Source organism: Emys orbicularis, chromosome 2, assembly GCF_028017835.1.
Source record: "Emys orbicularis isolate rEmyOrb1 chromosome 2, rEmyOrb1.hap1, whole genome shotgun sequence".
NCBI classification, from domain to species: domain Eukaryota; kingdom Metazoa; phylum Chordata; order Testudines; family Emydidae; genus Emys; species Emys orbicularis.
This window is the reverse complement of record NC_088684.1, coordinates 190671111-190687691: the sequence shown is the minus strand read 5'-3', so window position 1 is coordinate 190687691 and position 16581 is coordinate 190671111. Positions and strand designations below refer to the sequence as shown.

Sequence of the window (16581 nt, the reverse complement as noted above, 5' to 3'; positions counted from 1 at the left end):
TGGAGCCTGGACTCTGAAACCCTCCCCCTTTGCTGGGTTTCACAGCCCAGGCTCCACCCCAAACAGGGTGGGTTTTAGCTGCTATTTTTAGCCCTGCAGCCTCAGCTGCTGGAGTGAATTGATCCAGGCTCTAAGACTCGGCACTGCAGGTTTTTCTTTGCAGTGTAGATCTACCCACAGAGGACTGCAGGATTTATTCATGTCTTGTTTCACTGCACTATGTGACCAAGTGTAGCAAACACAAAAACTAATTCTTGTCTCTTTAAATGCTGATTGAGAAATAGTTCTGGCAACTTCAGGGATCATCTTGTGGCACAAATCAAATGAAACACCAAGTGTAACCTACAAGCTAGTACTGGCTGTTCTTTTTAGAAGGATTGCCTTGACCAGCACTGGAAGTATGAAAACTATTATTTTTGAGATGTTACCGTATGTTTAAATGGAAAGAACTTCCCAAGGCCTGGAATTATACAAATCCTTAAAGACTGATGAGGGGTGGGAAAGTGAGATGAAATTTCAAGAGTTTTTTCATTTGGGAAACTGTTTACAGCTTTGCAATATAATCCATTATCAGAGTTTATAACATTCCTTATTACTACAACCACCAAAAGGAAATTCATCACAGTATCTTTGGGAATAAAGAATGGTTTCTGGAAAGAGGAGGGGAGGGAAATGGGGAAGGGAGGTATGGAACACATTATAACTGCTGTTGGTGGGCATTGGTACAGTTTGTAACAATATTGCAATGTTTGCAATCTCACCGAAGGCAACTGATCTAAAAGACCAATCTTGTCATCTAGATTACTAAACAACCAAAGCTCAATCAGTCCTTGCCCTTGCAGTTCCACTGAGAGAAACAAAGGAGACTTTTTTAGAGAAGCAATGAAAGCCAGAGAATGTGATGAGCCATCGTTCATTCCAAATGGAAGAAATCGAGTCTAAATTAATCACTCCACTTACGTGTTCAGTAAGCAAAATTCTACTCTCAATTATACCCATGTAACGCTACTGAAGTCACAAGTGTGACGTGTGAGGTCATAATTTGGCCATGTGTGGGTTGTTGTTTTTTTGGAGAACTATATCCCACAGCTCTTTCTAGTGCTCAAGGAAATAACATTACACCCCCTGCCCCCCCCCCCCCCAGCACGTCTGTAAAGGCCTAATCTAAAACATTAGGATTAAGTTAAATTAGAAACCAGGAAAAAAGTGTATTCAGAAACATGAAGAGCTACATTCATCCCTGGTTCATCTCCACTGAAGTCAATAACTTTACAAAAGTGATGCATTTCCAGACATTATGGGAAAACTCTGCCTTCAAAAGGTGTCTATGGGACTCTAAAAAGGCAAGTATTTGCTCTCTGAGCACACAGGGAAATGTTTGGGAGAAGAGAGAAAGGCCAGGCAAGTTTCTTGAATGTTACTAATAAGGTATTAACACTAATCCAATAAAGTACATGTAATCAATGTGAGGACTTCAACTCTGCCACCAAAGAATATGAGATTTAGTGCTATTTAAAACCTTGCCAGTAAATTGAATTAATTGCCATCTGCAAAACCTGACCTGAGAGACCAATGCAGTGAAAGCTCCAATAATGGCTGAGGTATAACAAACCGTGAGCCCATTTTCACTTCAGTAAGAGAAAGACAGGAGATCCAAAATTTCACTTTTGGATTGTATCAAAGGTGATAAAAAGCCAATGTCATTGTTGCCCCCAAAATATGTTTCTCCAGAACATAATAAGGATCAAAATCCCATTTAGATTGTTGTCCATGGAGCCAAACAAAAATTACAAGGTATCTATGCAGAAGAAAATAAAAACCAAAGCAAAACAAAAAGCATAAAACTTCCATTTATCCTTCATCTGCTACAGTAGTGGCATCCAACGCTGGGAGAAGCTCTCTAGGCATTTTAGGCAGATGATGGGGCAACATCTTCCTCTTCCCACTAGCTAGTCCGCATAAGGTTCTTAAGGAAGAAAACTGTGGTACTAGTCCTACTTTTGTTAAGAAGTATGTGTCCCTGGGAGAGTTTGGCACATCTGTGTCTACACACATTCCCACCAAGAACAGGCAGAATCAGAGGTTAGATAGCTAATTAAATATAAATCTCTACTGCTGTAGACTTTGGACCAGAACCTCAGCTAGTGTAACTGCAGGATCTGGCCCTGTATTTTTATCTTTGCCAGAAGTTTCTCTTGAGTTTGGAAACATAAAAGGTATTTTGCAGTTTTACTTTATATTTACAACAGAAGTATGTACACCATACAGCACAATAGCGCATGCATTTACGGTGATGACAAACTACCCTGTAACCAAAGCAGGAATGTCCCCAGTACTTAATCATAATAAGGATAAATTGTAATCTGCAGGCAACCATATCCTGAAGGCACTTCCATGCAGGAAACACCTGAAACTAGCTTCAATCAAACTAGGTAACATGCCCGGTAAATCATGGGCGCATACACAAATCCTAACACCCTAATCCTGACCCGAATGTATAATAAATACATACAACATAATAAAATAATAAATACATAATAAATACATACAACAACTAAGCATCAATGAAAAGTCTTGGTTTTGTTTTGAATGATGCCACTAATGTGGCATCTAAAACTCTCAGCCTCTCAAGACTGTACCATAAGATGATCAATGGCTGTGACCCCAATGATCATAACTGCCATGATAGGACATAGGGTGAAAGGCAGGCCCTCGCATGAACTGGGCTGTGCAACAAGCTTTGTTTATGCATGCAGGTGTACATATGCAGAAGGCACATAGATGTGGATTCTTATTAAGCCCCTCTTCTCTCCCCATCTCCAACACAAATTTTCCCATAAAGTAAAAGAAGGTCACCTTACGGATGTACTCCTGTAGTCCCTTGACTCCATACATTCTAAACACAAACCACATTTTCAGGGAACGAAACCTTCGGCCGAGAGGGATCTGCCAGTGCTGCAAGCAGAAGGAGTAATGCATTTGAGAAGGAAGGGTCTCCATGTCAGAAGACATTGTTCCAGGTACAGCGCAATTTATACACCCAGTTTTGGCATAGACCATAGTTCAAGCTTCCAGAGGCTCCTTGTATAATAACTTAAGAGAGAGGTCAAATCATGAAAGATTATTCTGGTACTGGCAAATACACTGGCACAGTCAACACCTAACTGTTTAAAATGCAAAAGTGGAAAGGAGAGGAGGTGTCAGAAGATAGTGATCATGAGACAAAGCACATATTGCTCTTGCACCCAAAACTCCCACTAAAGTCTACACAAGGAGCTCAGCACCTTGTGAGATAGGGCACATAGACATAAACTTACCATGAAGGGTCCATATAAAGAATTTTTTTTTAAAATAAAGTTTTAAGAAATAGAAAGATTTTCATTTTAGGAGAAAATACATTTATAATTAGTTTTTAAAATAACCTAATATGCACTATGGTCTGAAGAAAATATCTTCAGGAAGATTCCTTCTGTTGGCCAAGCCTAGAGCTATCAGTCAGACACAGAATCATAGCACTGTAGGGCTGGAAGGTGCTTGAGAAGCCATCATGTCCAGCTGCCTGCGCTGTGGCAGGGCCAAGTAAACCTAGACCATCCTTAACAGGTGTTTGTCCACCTGTTCTTAACCTCCAGTGATGGGGATTCCACAGCCTCTCTTGGAAGCCTATTCCAGTGCTTAACTACCCTTATCGTTAGAAAGTTTAATTTTTTACTAATATCTAACCTAAATCTCCCTTGCTGCAGGTTAAGTGCATTACTTGTTGTCCTACCTTCAGTGGGCATGGAGAACAATTCATCACCATGCTCTCTATAACAGCCCTTAACATATTTGAAGACTGCTATCAGGTCCCCCCTAGGTCTTCTTTTCTCAAGAATAAACATGCCTAGTCTTTTTAACCTTTCCGCATAGGTCAGGTTTTCTAACTCTTTTATCATTTTTGTTACTCTTCCCTGCACTCTCCATTTTGTCCACATCTTTCCTAAAGTGTGGTGCCTAGAACTGGACACAGCACTCCAGCTGAGGCCTCACCAGTGCCGAGTAAAGTACTATCTTACATATGAGAATCCTCTTAATACATCCCAGAATGACATTAGCCTTTTTCGCAGCTGCATCGCATTGCTGACTCATATTCAATTTGTGATCCACTATAACCTCCAGATCCTTTTCAGCGGCACTAACACCTACCTAGTTATTCCCCATTTTTGTAGTTGCACATTTGATTTTTCCTTCCTAAGTGAAGTACATTGCACTTGTCTTTATTGAATTTAATCTTGTTGAATTCAGACAAATTCTCCAATTTGTCAAGGTTGTTTTGAGTTCTAATCCTGTCCTGCAAAGTGTTTTCAACACCTCCCAGCCTGGTGTCATCGGGAGATTTTATAAACCTTCTCTCCACTCCATTATCCAACTCGTTAATGACAATATTGACTGGTGCTGAACCTATGGCAGACCTCTGTGGGATGCCCCTAGATACACCCTCCCAGTTTGACAGCAACCATTGATAACTATTCTTTGAGTATGGTCTTTCAACCAGTTGTGCACCCACCTTATAGTAATTTCATCTAGACCACAATTCCCTATTTTGCTTGTGAGAATGTCATATGGGACTGTGTCAAAAGATGGAAATTAGGTTGGTTTGGGATGATTTGTTTTTGACACATCCATGCTCGCTATTCTTTACAATCCTAATGTCCTCTAGGTGCTTACAAATTGATTGTTTAATAATTTGTTCCAGTAACTTTTCAGGTATTGAAGTTAGGTTGACTGGTCTATAATTCCCTCTTTGTTCTCCTTTTTAAAGATAGGTACTACGTTTACCCTTCTCCACTCTTCTGGAACCTCACCTGTCCTTCGGTAGTTCTCAAAGATAATTGCTAACTGTTCTGAGATTGCTTCAGCTAGTTCATTAGGTACCTGAGAATGAATTTCATCTGGCCCTGCTGACCTGAATACATCCAATTTATCTAAATATTCTTTAATTAGTTATTTCCCTGTTTTGGCTTGCATTGCTTACCCCTTGTTGTTAATTGGTATAAATCTGTAGCATCGCATCCTTTTAAACAAAAGGTGTAAAAATAGGGACTGGAGTTTTAGATTTTCCTGGTTTAGAGAATTATCAAGGGAACAGCAAGTTGAGCCTCTTTCACAGGGAAAAAAAAAAGCTAAGTCTGAGTTACTATAGTGACAATTAAAAGAAAAACATATTTTTAGAAAAGTTACTATGTATAAATCAATGTTGTTATTATTACTAAGGGCACTGTACTTACCCTGTAATCTGTAACAAGCCCTGTAAATTAAAGAAAAAAATACTTAAATCTATTTACTATGATAGCAAAAAACAGTCTGCTAAATGATATGAAATATTTTTATATTTCATTGTCACCATACACTTGGCCATGATGCTGCGAGGTTCTCAGTGGTGTTGAGTACAATGGCAATTGAGGACACAGAGTACTCCTCAATTGGCAGAATTAACCAAACAGATTTCAAAAGGAGAAATGAGGCTCTCCTTTCTGTTATATTTGGGATCATGTGAATGATGACATGCCAAACACCCTATTTATCTTCCTGTTATAAGGAGACACTTGTCTGGGAAGTATAGAATAAAACACCTTTCAGTAATTTGACTTGAAACAGAAATTCACTGCCTCAAAGTAGAATCTGGAGAAAGAGTAGTAACGAGGTCACCAATTCATCACAGGATCTTTGTCATAAAACTGCCATAGTCTTCATTTTGGGGAATTGGAAATATTTTCAAGAAGGATTTTATGCTGTTGATCACACCAAGTTGCTCATTCACACTTATTGTTAGTACTTAAGTCTGTAAGACAAGTCATTGAGAATTCTAAATAACTGCTCATCAGTTATACTTGGACAACAATGCTTTGCTCTTCACTTCTGCTTTTCATTCAAGGTATTAAAAGCCCTTTATAAACATTGACAAAGCCACACACACACAAAATAGCCCCGTGAGGTAGGCACAGTATTAATAGCCCTATTTTGTTCAAGCACCTAGGGTGCAAGCTGTGCTTATTTTTTTAGGAATCAGTTAATTAAATTGATCTTTAGCTTAGGGGAAGGTGAGGCATAAAGTTGTAAAATGACTAGCTCACGGTCATGCAGTGAGTCAGGAAGAGCGACAGGAACAAAACCCATATCTTCTGCCTCTCAGTCCCAGCCTCTGCTTCAGGAACATACTAAAGCATGTGTTTAAGTCTATCCCTATTGAGCAATGCACTTAGGTAAGTGCTTAGCTTTAAGCATATGTCAGTTCCACTGACTTCAGAGACACTTAAGCATGTACCTAAGTGCTTGCCTAAATTGAGACCCCCCAATGAAAAAGTACAATATGCTATTGTATTACATGCACTTTTTAAACTAGTCACGTACCATGTCTATGTTTCCTAACATTTATATTTATGGGAAAAGGAAACATTTTCAGTGAAGTCCTGGTTGCCTGGTAGACCATAGGCATGTTCCAATGCAGTGGCAATCTACACTGTGTGCAGGGCTAGACTATGTGAAAAAATACTCCTATTATTACTAACTCTTCCTTCCTCCTCATATTTGTTTGCTTTATTAACTTCTTGCTTCTTGTGATGATCAAGATTGTAAACTCTTTAGAGCAATGACTGTCTCTTTACTAGATGTTTGTATAGCGCCTAGGACAATGGGGCTCTCATCCCTGTTTTGGCCCCTTCAGCACTAGTACACTCTGCCCATTGACCTAGTGGAAGACCAGTTGTGTCTCAGATGAGTAACAAGGCAATTTGATAACACTCTTTTCCTTTTACATCTCAATGGCTATTTTAATTTAACAGTTGCAAGGCGGGTAGCAAAGAGTAAGGCAACTGGTGATGGGAAACTAATTGTATGTTGATGTAAGGGGCAGTGTCTAACGATCTACTAGTAACCCCTTTCATAAGCTGTGAAGTAGAAAGCAATCAATGATTCAGTCCTTGTTCTAGTGATTATATGCCTTATTATTTCATCTGTATTTAATCAGGAGGATTTGAATTGTGGTAGCACATGTGGTATTCACAATAGAGCATAAAGCTATTTCCTTCTAACACTGCCATTAGGATCTGACCTATTCCTTCGGTTGCCAGGCAGGCTAGTACAATTCCCCTGGTGTGAGGAAGCAAATCACACACAATTATAATTACTGACAAAATAAAGACTTTCCTCTTTGAGGTGCATGTAATTCCTACAGGGTTATTAAGAGTAATTGCACACAGATTCATATTTTTTGCCAATCATTTAAATTCCTGAGTGATAGATGAATGACGTTTAAAGCGTCACCTTGTTTTCCTTGTGAGCCATGGCTGAAATTTTCCAACTGGGGTGAACACAGTTAGGCACCTAAACCCATAATTAGGCATCTAAATAAAAGTAGCTTGATTTTCAGAAGTGCTGAGCTCCTATAAATCCCATTGAAGTCAACGGGGGCATCAGCCTCTGGCTGCTCAGCAGCTTTGAAAATCATGCCACTTCTACTTAGGTGCCTAAATATGATTTTAACAGCTCCACTTTAGGCACCTGAATTTGAAAAATGTGGCTCTTATTTCTGGGAAAGGGCTGGCAAATAAGGATGGGACACTGAGCAATTAGTCTTCTAAACTGCAGGTTCAAATCTGGATCAGGTTGGTAATGACCAAGAGATGATGTCTGAGATCTGAGGACCTACGTGGAATATTCTGTTGAGTTACGATGTCCAGATCAAAAAAAAAAAAAAAAAAAAAAACCACCACAGTTGGTAGTTTTGTTGGCATTAAGGTGAGAAAAAGGCATAAAGACTGAACTGCCCCCACCCTTAGATGGAACATCCAGGTCAAGTAGGAAACACTTTGGTGGGCAGTGTTAAGCAGGGCTTGCATTTCTCCTGCTGTCACTCTACCTGGTGAGACTAGAAGACCTCAGATTCCAGTGCTGCCAATTTCACAATTTTCATGACAGCTAATATTCAGTTTAATTTTTTTTTAAAAGAAAGCAGATTTTCACATAAGGTAGGTAACTCTCAGTGCCTATGTGTAGTCATAGTCATTTATATTTCTTGTAATAAAAACATTGTTCTAATAAAGCATATTTCTTGGAAATTTTAGCCAGAGAGGACAAACCTCATCGCCACAGCTTGTGCAATTTCCTGATTATTGCTTTGTTTCACATTTGCATTGTATTAAAATCAGAGTCAGCCCACAGAGCCAGGAATTAGGAAATTCCCCTACATTTAGTACCCAAGTCTTTTAAAAAGTTACTGGGGTAGGAAAAGGTTACTTTGTTCTCTATCTCCTGGAATTACCTCATCTAAATTAGAATGAGATGTTTGTTGGGTTTGGGGTTGGAAAATCTCAGGACCTGGTGCCAAAGCCTAATGTTGATGCAACAAGAAAACTTCCTAACATTGCATTATTTCATATAACAGGTAATACACTGTCCCCCTAGTAGTTTGAAGATACAAACCACACAGCATTATAATGGACAAGTGAAGGGCCCTATTTTTGATAGATGTAATTGTTAAACGTGCAACTGAAAAATATAATTTAATTAAATTACTTATTTTAAACTGTATCTAACAAGGGCAAACTCCTCATAATGTAGCAATTTCACTCTGAGAAATGTGCTCCCCTTTCCTTACACAGTGCAGAGATAAAATAGGCCTAATTACATGGGGAAGGAGGGATACACAGAAGGGAAAGGCAACAGCTATGCTAGCACCAGTCAGTTTGTGCAGTTGTCCCTAGCACCTTCGTGGTTGCTACCCAGAGACTCGTGTCCTTGTGGCGGAAGGGGTCACATTCAACAGAAATGGAAGGAGTCAGGAGAACAGCCATACTACAGAGTAAGTTCCCATTCCAGGGCAGGGAATGTTACTATGCAACTTGTACCATTAGTCAGTGGTACCTTGCACAACTGTAACTGCCCTGCACAGTTCTAACCAATTGTGGGGGTGGGAGGTGGGCAGCTGGTGATGGGACAGAAGCCATTCTGCAATTACTGGATATGTGCCAAGAGCAACATTGACCCATGAAGATACCCTAAGCATGGCCTAAGAGCTGCAAGGTCTTCACTGGCATTTTACAAAGACACCTGGTCTGCACAAGATTTGTAGGCCTCACTTTATCCTCTGTCACAGGATGACTGGCCCTTTAAGGTGTAATGGGGCCAGCCCCACCTGTGCCTCATTCAGCACTCCTCTCCAAGTGGGGAAAATTAGTGGAGCCACATGACAGGTAGATCATGTGGTTAAATCAGTCCAGGCCTGGAGATAAAAGAGAAGCTTCCAGAGATGCAAGTGGCCCTACCTGGGAGTAAAGGACGAAGCGGAAAGGGGCCAGTTTGAAGAAGCTAATCCAGGACAGCAGCCAGCCTGAGTTATCAGGGCAGACACTGAAGGAGTGCTCTGTGATTCCTGAGTCAAGGGGAGCAAGGGCTGGACTTGACGGACAAAAGAACAGTTTGATTGATATGCTGTAAGAGACTCAATAAATGAGACTCCATATAAAGGGGTGTGTGTGTCTTGCTGCAAGTATTCTGGTATTATCATGATGCAGCTTCATAAAATTGTTTTCCATCAACCACCTTCATATCAGATAAAATTTACTTCATTTACTTCTGCATCCTTGGAGAATGCAGCTACTATCTTGTCACTCTACGAAGCCCTGCATTACATATCAATCACTATCTTTTCTCACTATATTGTTAAAAAAAAGTGCCTCACAATACTTAAACTTCAAATATATACAGAATTTTTTAGATTATTATAAAAGTTTTCTTTCTGGAAAACCACAAATAAACAGGAGATAGATCTCTCTGTACAGAACCCTCATTCCTGTGAATGGAATGAGCTGCATAAACACAAGTTAAAACACTTTATTTTTAAACAGATTATTAATTTATGTGGGCTTGCGGCTAGAGCTGGTCAAAAATCAGAATTTCTGTCCTGTGGGAAACTCATATATTTTGAAATTTTGCTTTCATCCTGGATTGGGCAAAAAAGCAAAATAATGAATTGTTTTGCAGAACGGAAAGTTCTGAACATTTTTTATTTAAAAATGTTGAATGATTTAAATAGGGATTAAGTGCTTAACTCTGTTTAGGCACTTTTGAAAATCTGACTAGGCACTTATCTGCCTCTATAGGCACCTAAATATATTTGAAAATCTGATCCTAGTCACTTTTGAAATTGAGATTTAGATTATTTTAAAAAAGTTTTATCCCTAACCTTTCACTGAGTTTTACAATTAAAAAAAAGTGTGGATAAAACAAAGATCTTATTTAAATGCAAAATTACCAGATTCCTGATGGCAGTGCTGCAGGTAAAGAGGATCTAATTTAAAGGCATTTGTTAAATCTGATCTCTTCTTCACCCTGCACAAAAAGACCAATATGGATTAGATTATCACAGCATTGTCTCACCTAAGACAAAAGACAATTAATAAGTGATTAGATAAGGAAAATCGGTTTCAGTCACATATTTCCAATGTACTGCCTATTCCTTATTTAGGGTCCAATCCTGCAAACCTTTATTTTCTACATTGTCACTGCTCACATGAAGCCCTGAAGTTAGGGTTTGCAGCATTGAACTCTTACTGCATATTTAAAAAACAGACAGAAAACAAACACACCCAAAGTCCTTCCACAGGGAAAACAGGCACTCACACCAGAACATGTGAGCTAGTTAAGACAACAGTAAAATTAGTGGTGAACGCAAGATTTCCAGCTATATGTTGAAGCAATTGCATTGTCAGAGGTACCATGGCTTTGAAAGCTTGATATAATGTAATGATCTCTGAAAGACAAGCTCCATTGAGTGTAAAACTAGTGGGCAGTGTAGCCGGAATAACTTTCAAAGGCAAGTATTTTTTTCTTCTAAAGGGAAGAAGTTACATCATATTGATTAGTAATAATAAGTACACCTCTACCCCGATATAACGCGACCAGATATAACATGAATTCGGATATAACGCGGTAAAGCAGCGCTCCAGGGGGCGGGCCTGTGCGCTCCGGCGGATCAAAGCAAGTTTGATATAATGCGGTTTCACCTATAATGCAGTAAGATTTTTTGGCTCCCGAGGACAGCGTTATCTCAGGGTAGAGGTGTATTTTGATGGCATAATCATTATTTGTAGAGGGAGTCACTCATACACAACAAGTAATGGGCAATATACATAAAATGAGATTAGATACCCCAAAGATAGAGACTATTTTGTCACCACATTAGGTTGGTAAATATTTGATAAACTAACTAAGAACATTAGTATGGGACAGCGAAGAGAAAATGGTCAACAAAACCTATTTCTTGTACAATATTCTGCATGTTTGTTTCTAATTAGAAATTTGTAAATTTCTACCTAAACATCTAATTTCCAATATCTTACTCTTTGTATACATGTAAGTATATGTCAAATGCACACACACTCTATAAAAAGCAATAGAGGGTCCTGTGGCACCTTTAAGACTAACTTCTGTTAGTCTTAAAGGTGCCACAGGACCCTCTGTTGCTTTTTACAGATTCAGACTAACACGGCTACCCCTCTGATACTACACACTCTATATGCACTCAATATCATGTTCCAAAAGATAACATTCATTCCTTATATTTAAGGAGATAAGCAGGTGCATAATTTTAAGCGGATGAGCAGCAGTTGAAGTCAATGGGACTTGTGCACAAAGTTACATGCCTGCTTAATTATTTGCCTGGGCCATGTTGGGTCAGGAGGAAACTGTAACCATACTATGAAGGTATGAAGCAATGAACCATTAGAACTAGAGATCCACCCCTTCTTTTGCAACATCCAGTATTGAGCAATATCAGAGAAAGGACATCTGATTAAACATTTGCTATGATTTGGCAATTTTTTCATAAGGTGCTTGTTTTCAACTCCCACTCCTACTAGCTCATAGGTGGATACTTAGAAACAATTGTGTTGGTGAGCCTGCAGGTACTAAACGGACATTATTGTTTTTAAAGGGGATATGGTCTTTCCCAGGTAAAAGTCTCAAAGATTCTAACTGACAATAAGAAAATGTCTATTTGAGAGGGCTTTATTTAAAAAAATCCTGAAATCCTAAGAAATAAAGCCAATAGAGCTGCATCTGCACACACCAGGTCTAAATTTGATCCTGAATAGTTAAGATTCCCCACAATGAATTTTAGCTTCTAATACTGAATACATCTGAGGGTTTAAGTCATGCCCTTACCTTCATTTGTGCATACCACTGTCTGATTTAAGGTCTCTGTACATATTTTAGAAAGTTCCTTTGATACCTTATGGGGGGTTGAAGCTTTCGTAAAGATCTGAAGTCATGCTAATAGACCCATTAAGTTCTAGCTGGCTGAGATTTGCACATTAAAGCTTCATACCGCCAAGTGCACAATAAAAATCCCTCTGAATAGAATAATGAAATCATAATGAAAAGTAGTTACTTATTTTGATTGCACAACTGCAGCTTTTAAAGACCTCAATTATCATGTCTATTTTAATTGAAAAAGAAAATAATCAAAGTGATTACTTCTCATTATAGATTAACTCCTTGTAAAATTTTATTTTAAACTATAAAAAACATTTTCCTTTTTAAAAAATAATGTTCAAAATCCTTTAGCGTGCTGTAAGCCAGGTTGTGAATCTAGAGCACACCGGCTTCCTGCACACTGACTGGCTGTGTGGACCCTGCTATCGCACATTAAAAGTTCCTTAGTGCATTTCGGAACAGCTGTAGGTCAAAGTGCATTTGGACCTTTTAGTGTACGATAGCAGGGTCTAACTGGCCAGTTAGTGCGTGGCAGGCTTGTGAGCTGTAGATCACACCCTGGCTTGCTGCACACTAAATTGCCATGTAGACAAGCCCTCAGGCTCCTTTGAAAATCCCAACCTTTATGAATATATTTCCATCTGATGTTTCACCTTTGTATTAGGTGGAATTCCCATTCTTCAGAGAGAGTTGATGTTTAAACCTGGACTGTGTTTAGGCTCCAGTTCAGGGTTTGGGTTCAGGCTTGGCTTCAGGCCCCTCTTCAGCAAAGCACTTACTCCTATACTTACCTTTAAGTAGATGTTTAATTCCCTTTTAAATCAATGGGACTTAAGCACATGCTTAAGTGCGTTACTGAAGTGAGGCCCCAATGGCACCAACATCTTGCAATGTATTCTGATGAAGCTTCAGCCCAAAGTGGCAGAAATCTTCCCAGCTCTCATGAGATTTTCCTCCATACAGAGTCAAAATCTTATGAGAGCAGCTGCTTTTGTAAGATCTTTTATCTGGTGGAATCAGAAATATGTCCTTCTGGTTTTAGATCAGACTCACAACCAAAATTATAGGGATGCCTATGCGTTTCAGGCTGTGGTTTTGAAGTGCTCAGACACCCGTGATAACTACAGTATAAATGCCTTGGCAGATTAAACAGGCAAGAATAAGAAATTGGCCCTGTACATGCATGTGAATGGATGAAAACACCATTGCATTTGAACCCAAGGGAGAAATCTAATCGAGCAAATTGCTACAGGAGGTCATCTACAGTAAGTATCACAGCTTTGCTTAGAAGAGACTTCTGCAGTTGCTTTGCAGAAGAATTTTGGAGCGCTGGATTGTTCCAGCAGTGCTTTCCCCCCCTTTGACTGATTAACTGGGTCTTTGGGAAAGGTAATTCATTGGAAGGATGAGGCAAAGAAAGTGACTGATGTAAAGTATTAGCTAGAGGAAAAAAAAAAAAAAGCCCCCCACAATAGTGCTATGAAGGGTAACTCATCCTGGCAGCACATAGATAATGAATGTGTGTGAACAATAACACAAAGTGGTAATCCAGTAGGGCAATAAGGAAACCTTTCAAGTTATTGGTGGAAAATATAGCAGGATTAATAATGGAATATAGTGCTGCCCACATATAGAAGATCATATGTCTGGAGACAGTTGCTTTCATGTATGGAGGTTTGTTTCCCCCAAGGCTTTCCTGTTTGTCAGAAACCAACATTGCTATATTTTTATGATCAGAATAAAAAAGTAGGTCTCATTGGAATCATTCAGTGTTATTGAGGCGTAAGATGAAGGTATTCTGCTGCTAGTGTTATTGGCCTGCCTGGAGTGGTTATGCTCTTTCTTGATACAAACAGGATCATTTTAATAATAATAAAAAATCAGACTAATAAAATAATAATACTAATTAATAGTGCATTTAAAGAGAAAGGAAGAGAGACCCTGACGGCTGTATGTACTTCTGAGCACCCATTAACTCCAACAGGAACTGCAGGTTCTCACTCCTGTGAAAGTCAGGCTACTTTTATTTAGGTGCCTAAACTAGGATTAATGTGCCTAACTTTAAGCACCCAGGTTTGGACAAGATTTATATGGACCTTGCTCTGTGGACTGAGAACTAAATAGGTATAGTTTATCCATTCGCAGTGAATTGCAAACTACCTCTAGGGCCTGAGATTGTATGCCCCTGGAGTCTGGGAGGAACCCTATCTCATTCCATAGGATTATGCACAAACCAACGCACAAAGTGTGAGTTCACTGTTCCAGTGCTGTCTAGAAAGTTGTTCTACATCATAGAATTTATCTGTCATGATAAACCGCTACCACAAGCCCTCGGAAATTCAGTTTAAAAAACTACATTCAAAATGTTAAAGTTGCCAAGTAAAGAATTCAAAATGAAGAGAGTTTGGACTTTACAAAGTTAAGGTTGCCCGGAATTTTGAGTGAATTCTTTTAAGGTTATTTTTTACAATTGTGCATACATGCATATATAAAGATTTTTAAATGTCTGGGCTTTGGCAGAGTAGGAGCAATACAATTCAAAAAATGACTTTGTAATTGTTTTTACATACTTTTAACTTGGCTTCACAGAATTATGAGTGGAAGGGATTAAGGGGGAGATTTTCCAAGGGATGCACAAATGTAAGTGAGGCGTCTCACTGCCGTTTGAGCCTTTGAAAATCTCCTCTTAAAGGCCCGAGTCTCCTCTGACTTACGCCAGTTTTACATTGGTGTAACTCCATAGATTTATGTCCGTGCAAGCAAGAGCAATTCATACTCTAACAATGTCTAGATATTGTACCATTCAATAGTTATTTTGTGATTTACACTACTTTCCTTTCAAAGAAATGAAAAGTGTTTGCTCTAACTGCTCATGAATGCAGCTACTGAGTTTCTTCTTATAACTTTTTGTTGCCATAAGAGGCCCGTTAATTTATGAGAACTGAATTGAGAGAGAAAGCCAAGAGTATGATGGTTCATTTCCTCACTTCCATCAGTGGCTTCTCAGACACTTGGTTCTCTGAATCATGAAAAGTTGAGGGGGAAGCAAGAAAATGAATTCCGCCCTTCTCCCTTCTAATGTTTACACAGAGACACACATCTCAGCATGAGATAATTACACTCTAGGGCTTGGTTCTAAACCTCAAAATATTGAGATGTGACTACCAGTAAGAATGAGGCAGAATCAAAACACCAAAAACAGGGACTGTTTCTGTTCTGCATTTGCACAGCACCTAGCACAATGGGTGTCCTAGTTCATGATGAGGGCTCCTAGGTGCTACAGTGATGAATAATCATAATAACCTACTGATACCTACCAAAAAGAAGTACATTTGCAGTAGGACACTGATCTGGACAGTTTAGAGTTAGCAACCCTAACCTACGAGCTGAAAAACTCCTATTACATGGTGATATGTACATTTGTAACTAGGGATGAAGCCATAGGCACAAAAGTCTCATGTTTTTACACATTAGTAATGCTGAAGATAAGAGAGAGGGAAAGTATTGATAATTAGTACTGTTCCAGATTTTTCATGTGACTTTTTTTAAAATGAAAAATGGCCTTTTTTCCAAAATGAAAATGTTAGTTTTTCAACAAAAAATTTAAAGCCAATTTTTTTTCAGTTTTTGAAAACTGAACGGTTTTTAAAAAAAAGTTTCTTTTGAAATTTTTCATGGAAAATATTTACCATTTCCTGAGCAGCTCTTTTGGTAATCAATATACTCAGATGGTGGGTGACTGCAAGATGTTGGCAATACACTTAGTTGTGTTGGGAAACTCTAAGTCCTAGCTATGGGATTGTCTGTTATGAGAATTTTATATTATTCTGTTTTTTATTATTATTATTAATTATTATTATTAATAATAATATTCTCCTTGTGATGATGATTGTTTCCTTTAGGCCATTTTGCTTTGTGTCCCCGATGTACCTGCAGGTTTGTCTGTGGCACCTCTTTGGAACACAAAATACAGTCTTGCTCCTCACACATGAATAATGAAAATAATTGAAAAACATTTACAAAGGCTTCTTTGAATCGCACTGCTCTGAATCTACTAAAGTCCAGACTCTATAAACAAAGGCGTTTAAAGTGTGCTGTCAAGACTCAGAGAGACCATATCAAAATAGAGAAAGAAGCTTGATGTAATGTGCAATTCATTTCTGTAAATGATGGGCACAAAATGGAATAAATCTGAATCTCCTGAATGTTCATGTCTAGCTCCAAACTTCAGGGCTCAGACCCATCTCTGGTTTTCTACCACCTCAGTCCAACAATTTATCATACTACTGTGAATCATTCACTTAGGCAAACACTAGACAAAACTCCATA

The 16581-nt window shown here is 38.8% G+C and overlaps 1 protein-coding gene across 1 annotated transcript in view; it reads right to left on the bottom strand.

Annotated features, from left to right (window-relative positions):
* The window catches only part of DDC (dopa decarboxylase), a 77637-nt gene that overhangs the window by 13183 nt on the left and 47873 nt on the right, over nt 1–16581 (bottom strand). Inside the window, exons 9-11 of the mRNA XM_065397715.1 lie at nt 10292–10368; nt 5268–5287; nt 2857–2955 (exon numbers count right to left, since the gene is read on the bottom strand). Of these exons, the coding sequence (XP_065253787.1) occupies nt 2857–2955; nt 5268–5287; nt 10292–10368 (196 nt within the window). The remainder of the gene's footprint in view (nt 1–2856; nt 2956–5267; nt 5288–10291; nt 10369–16581) is intronic.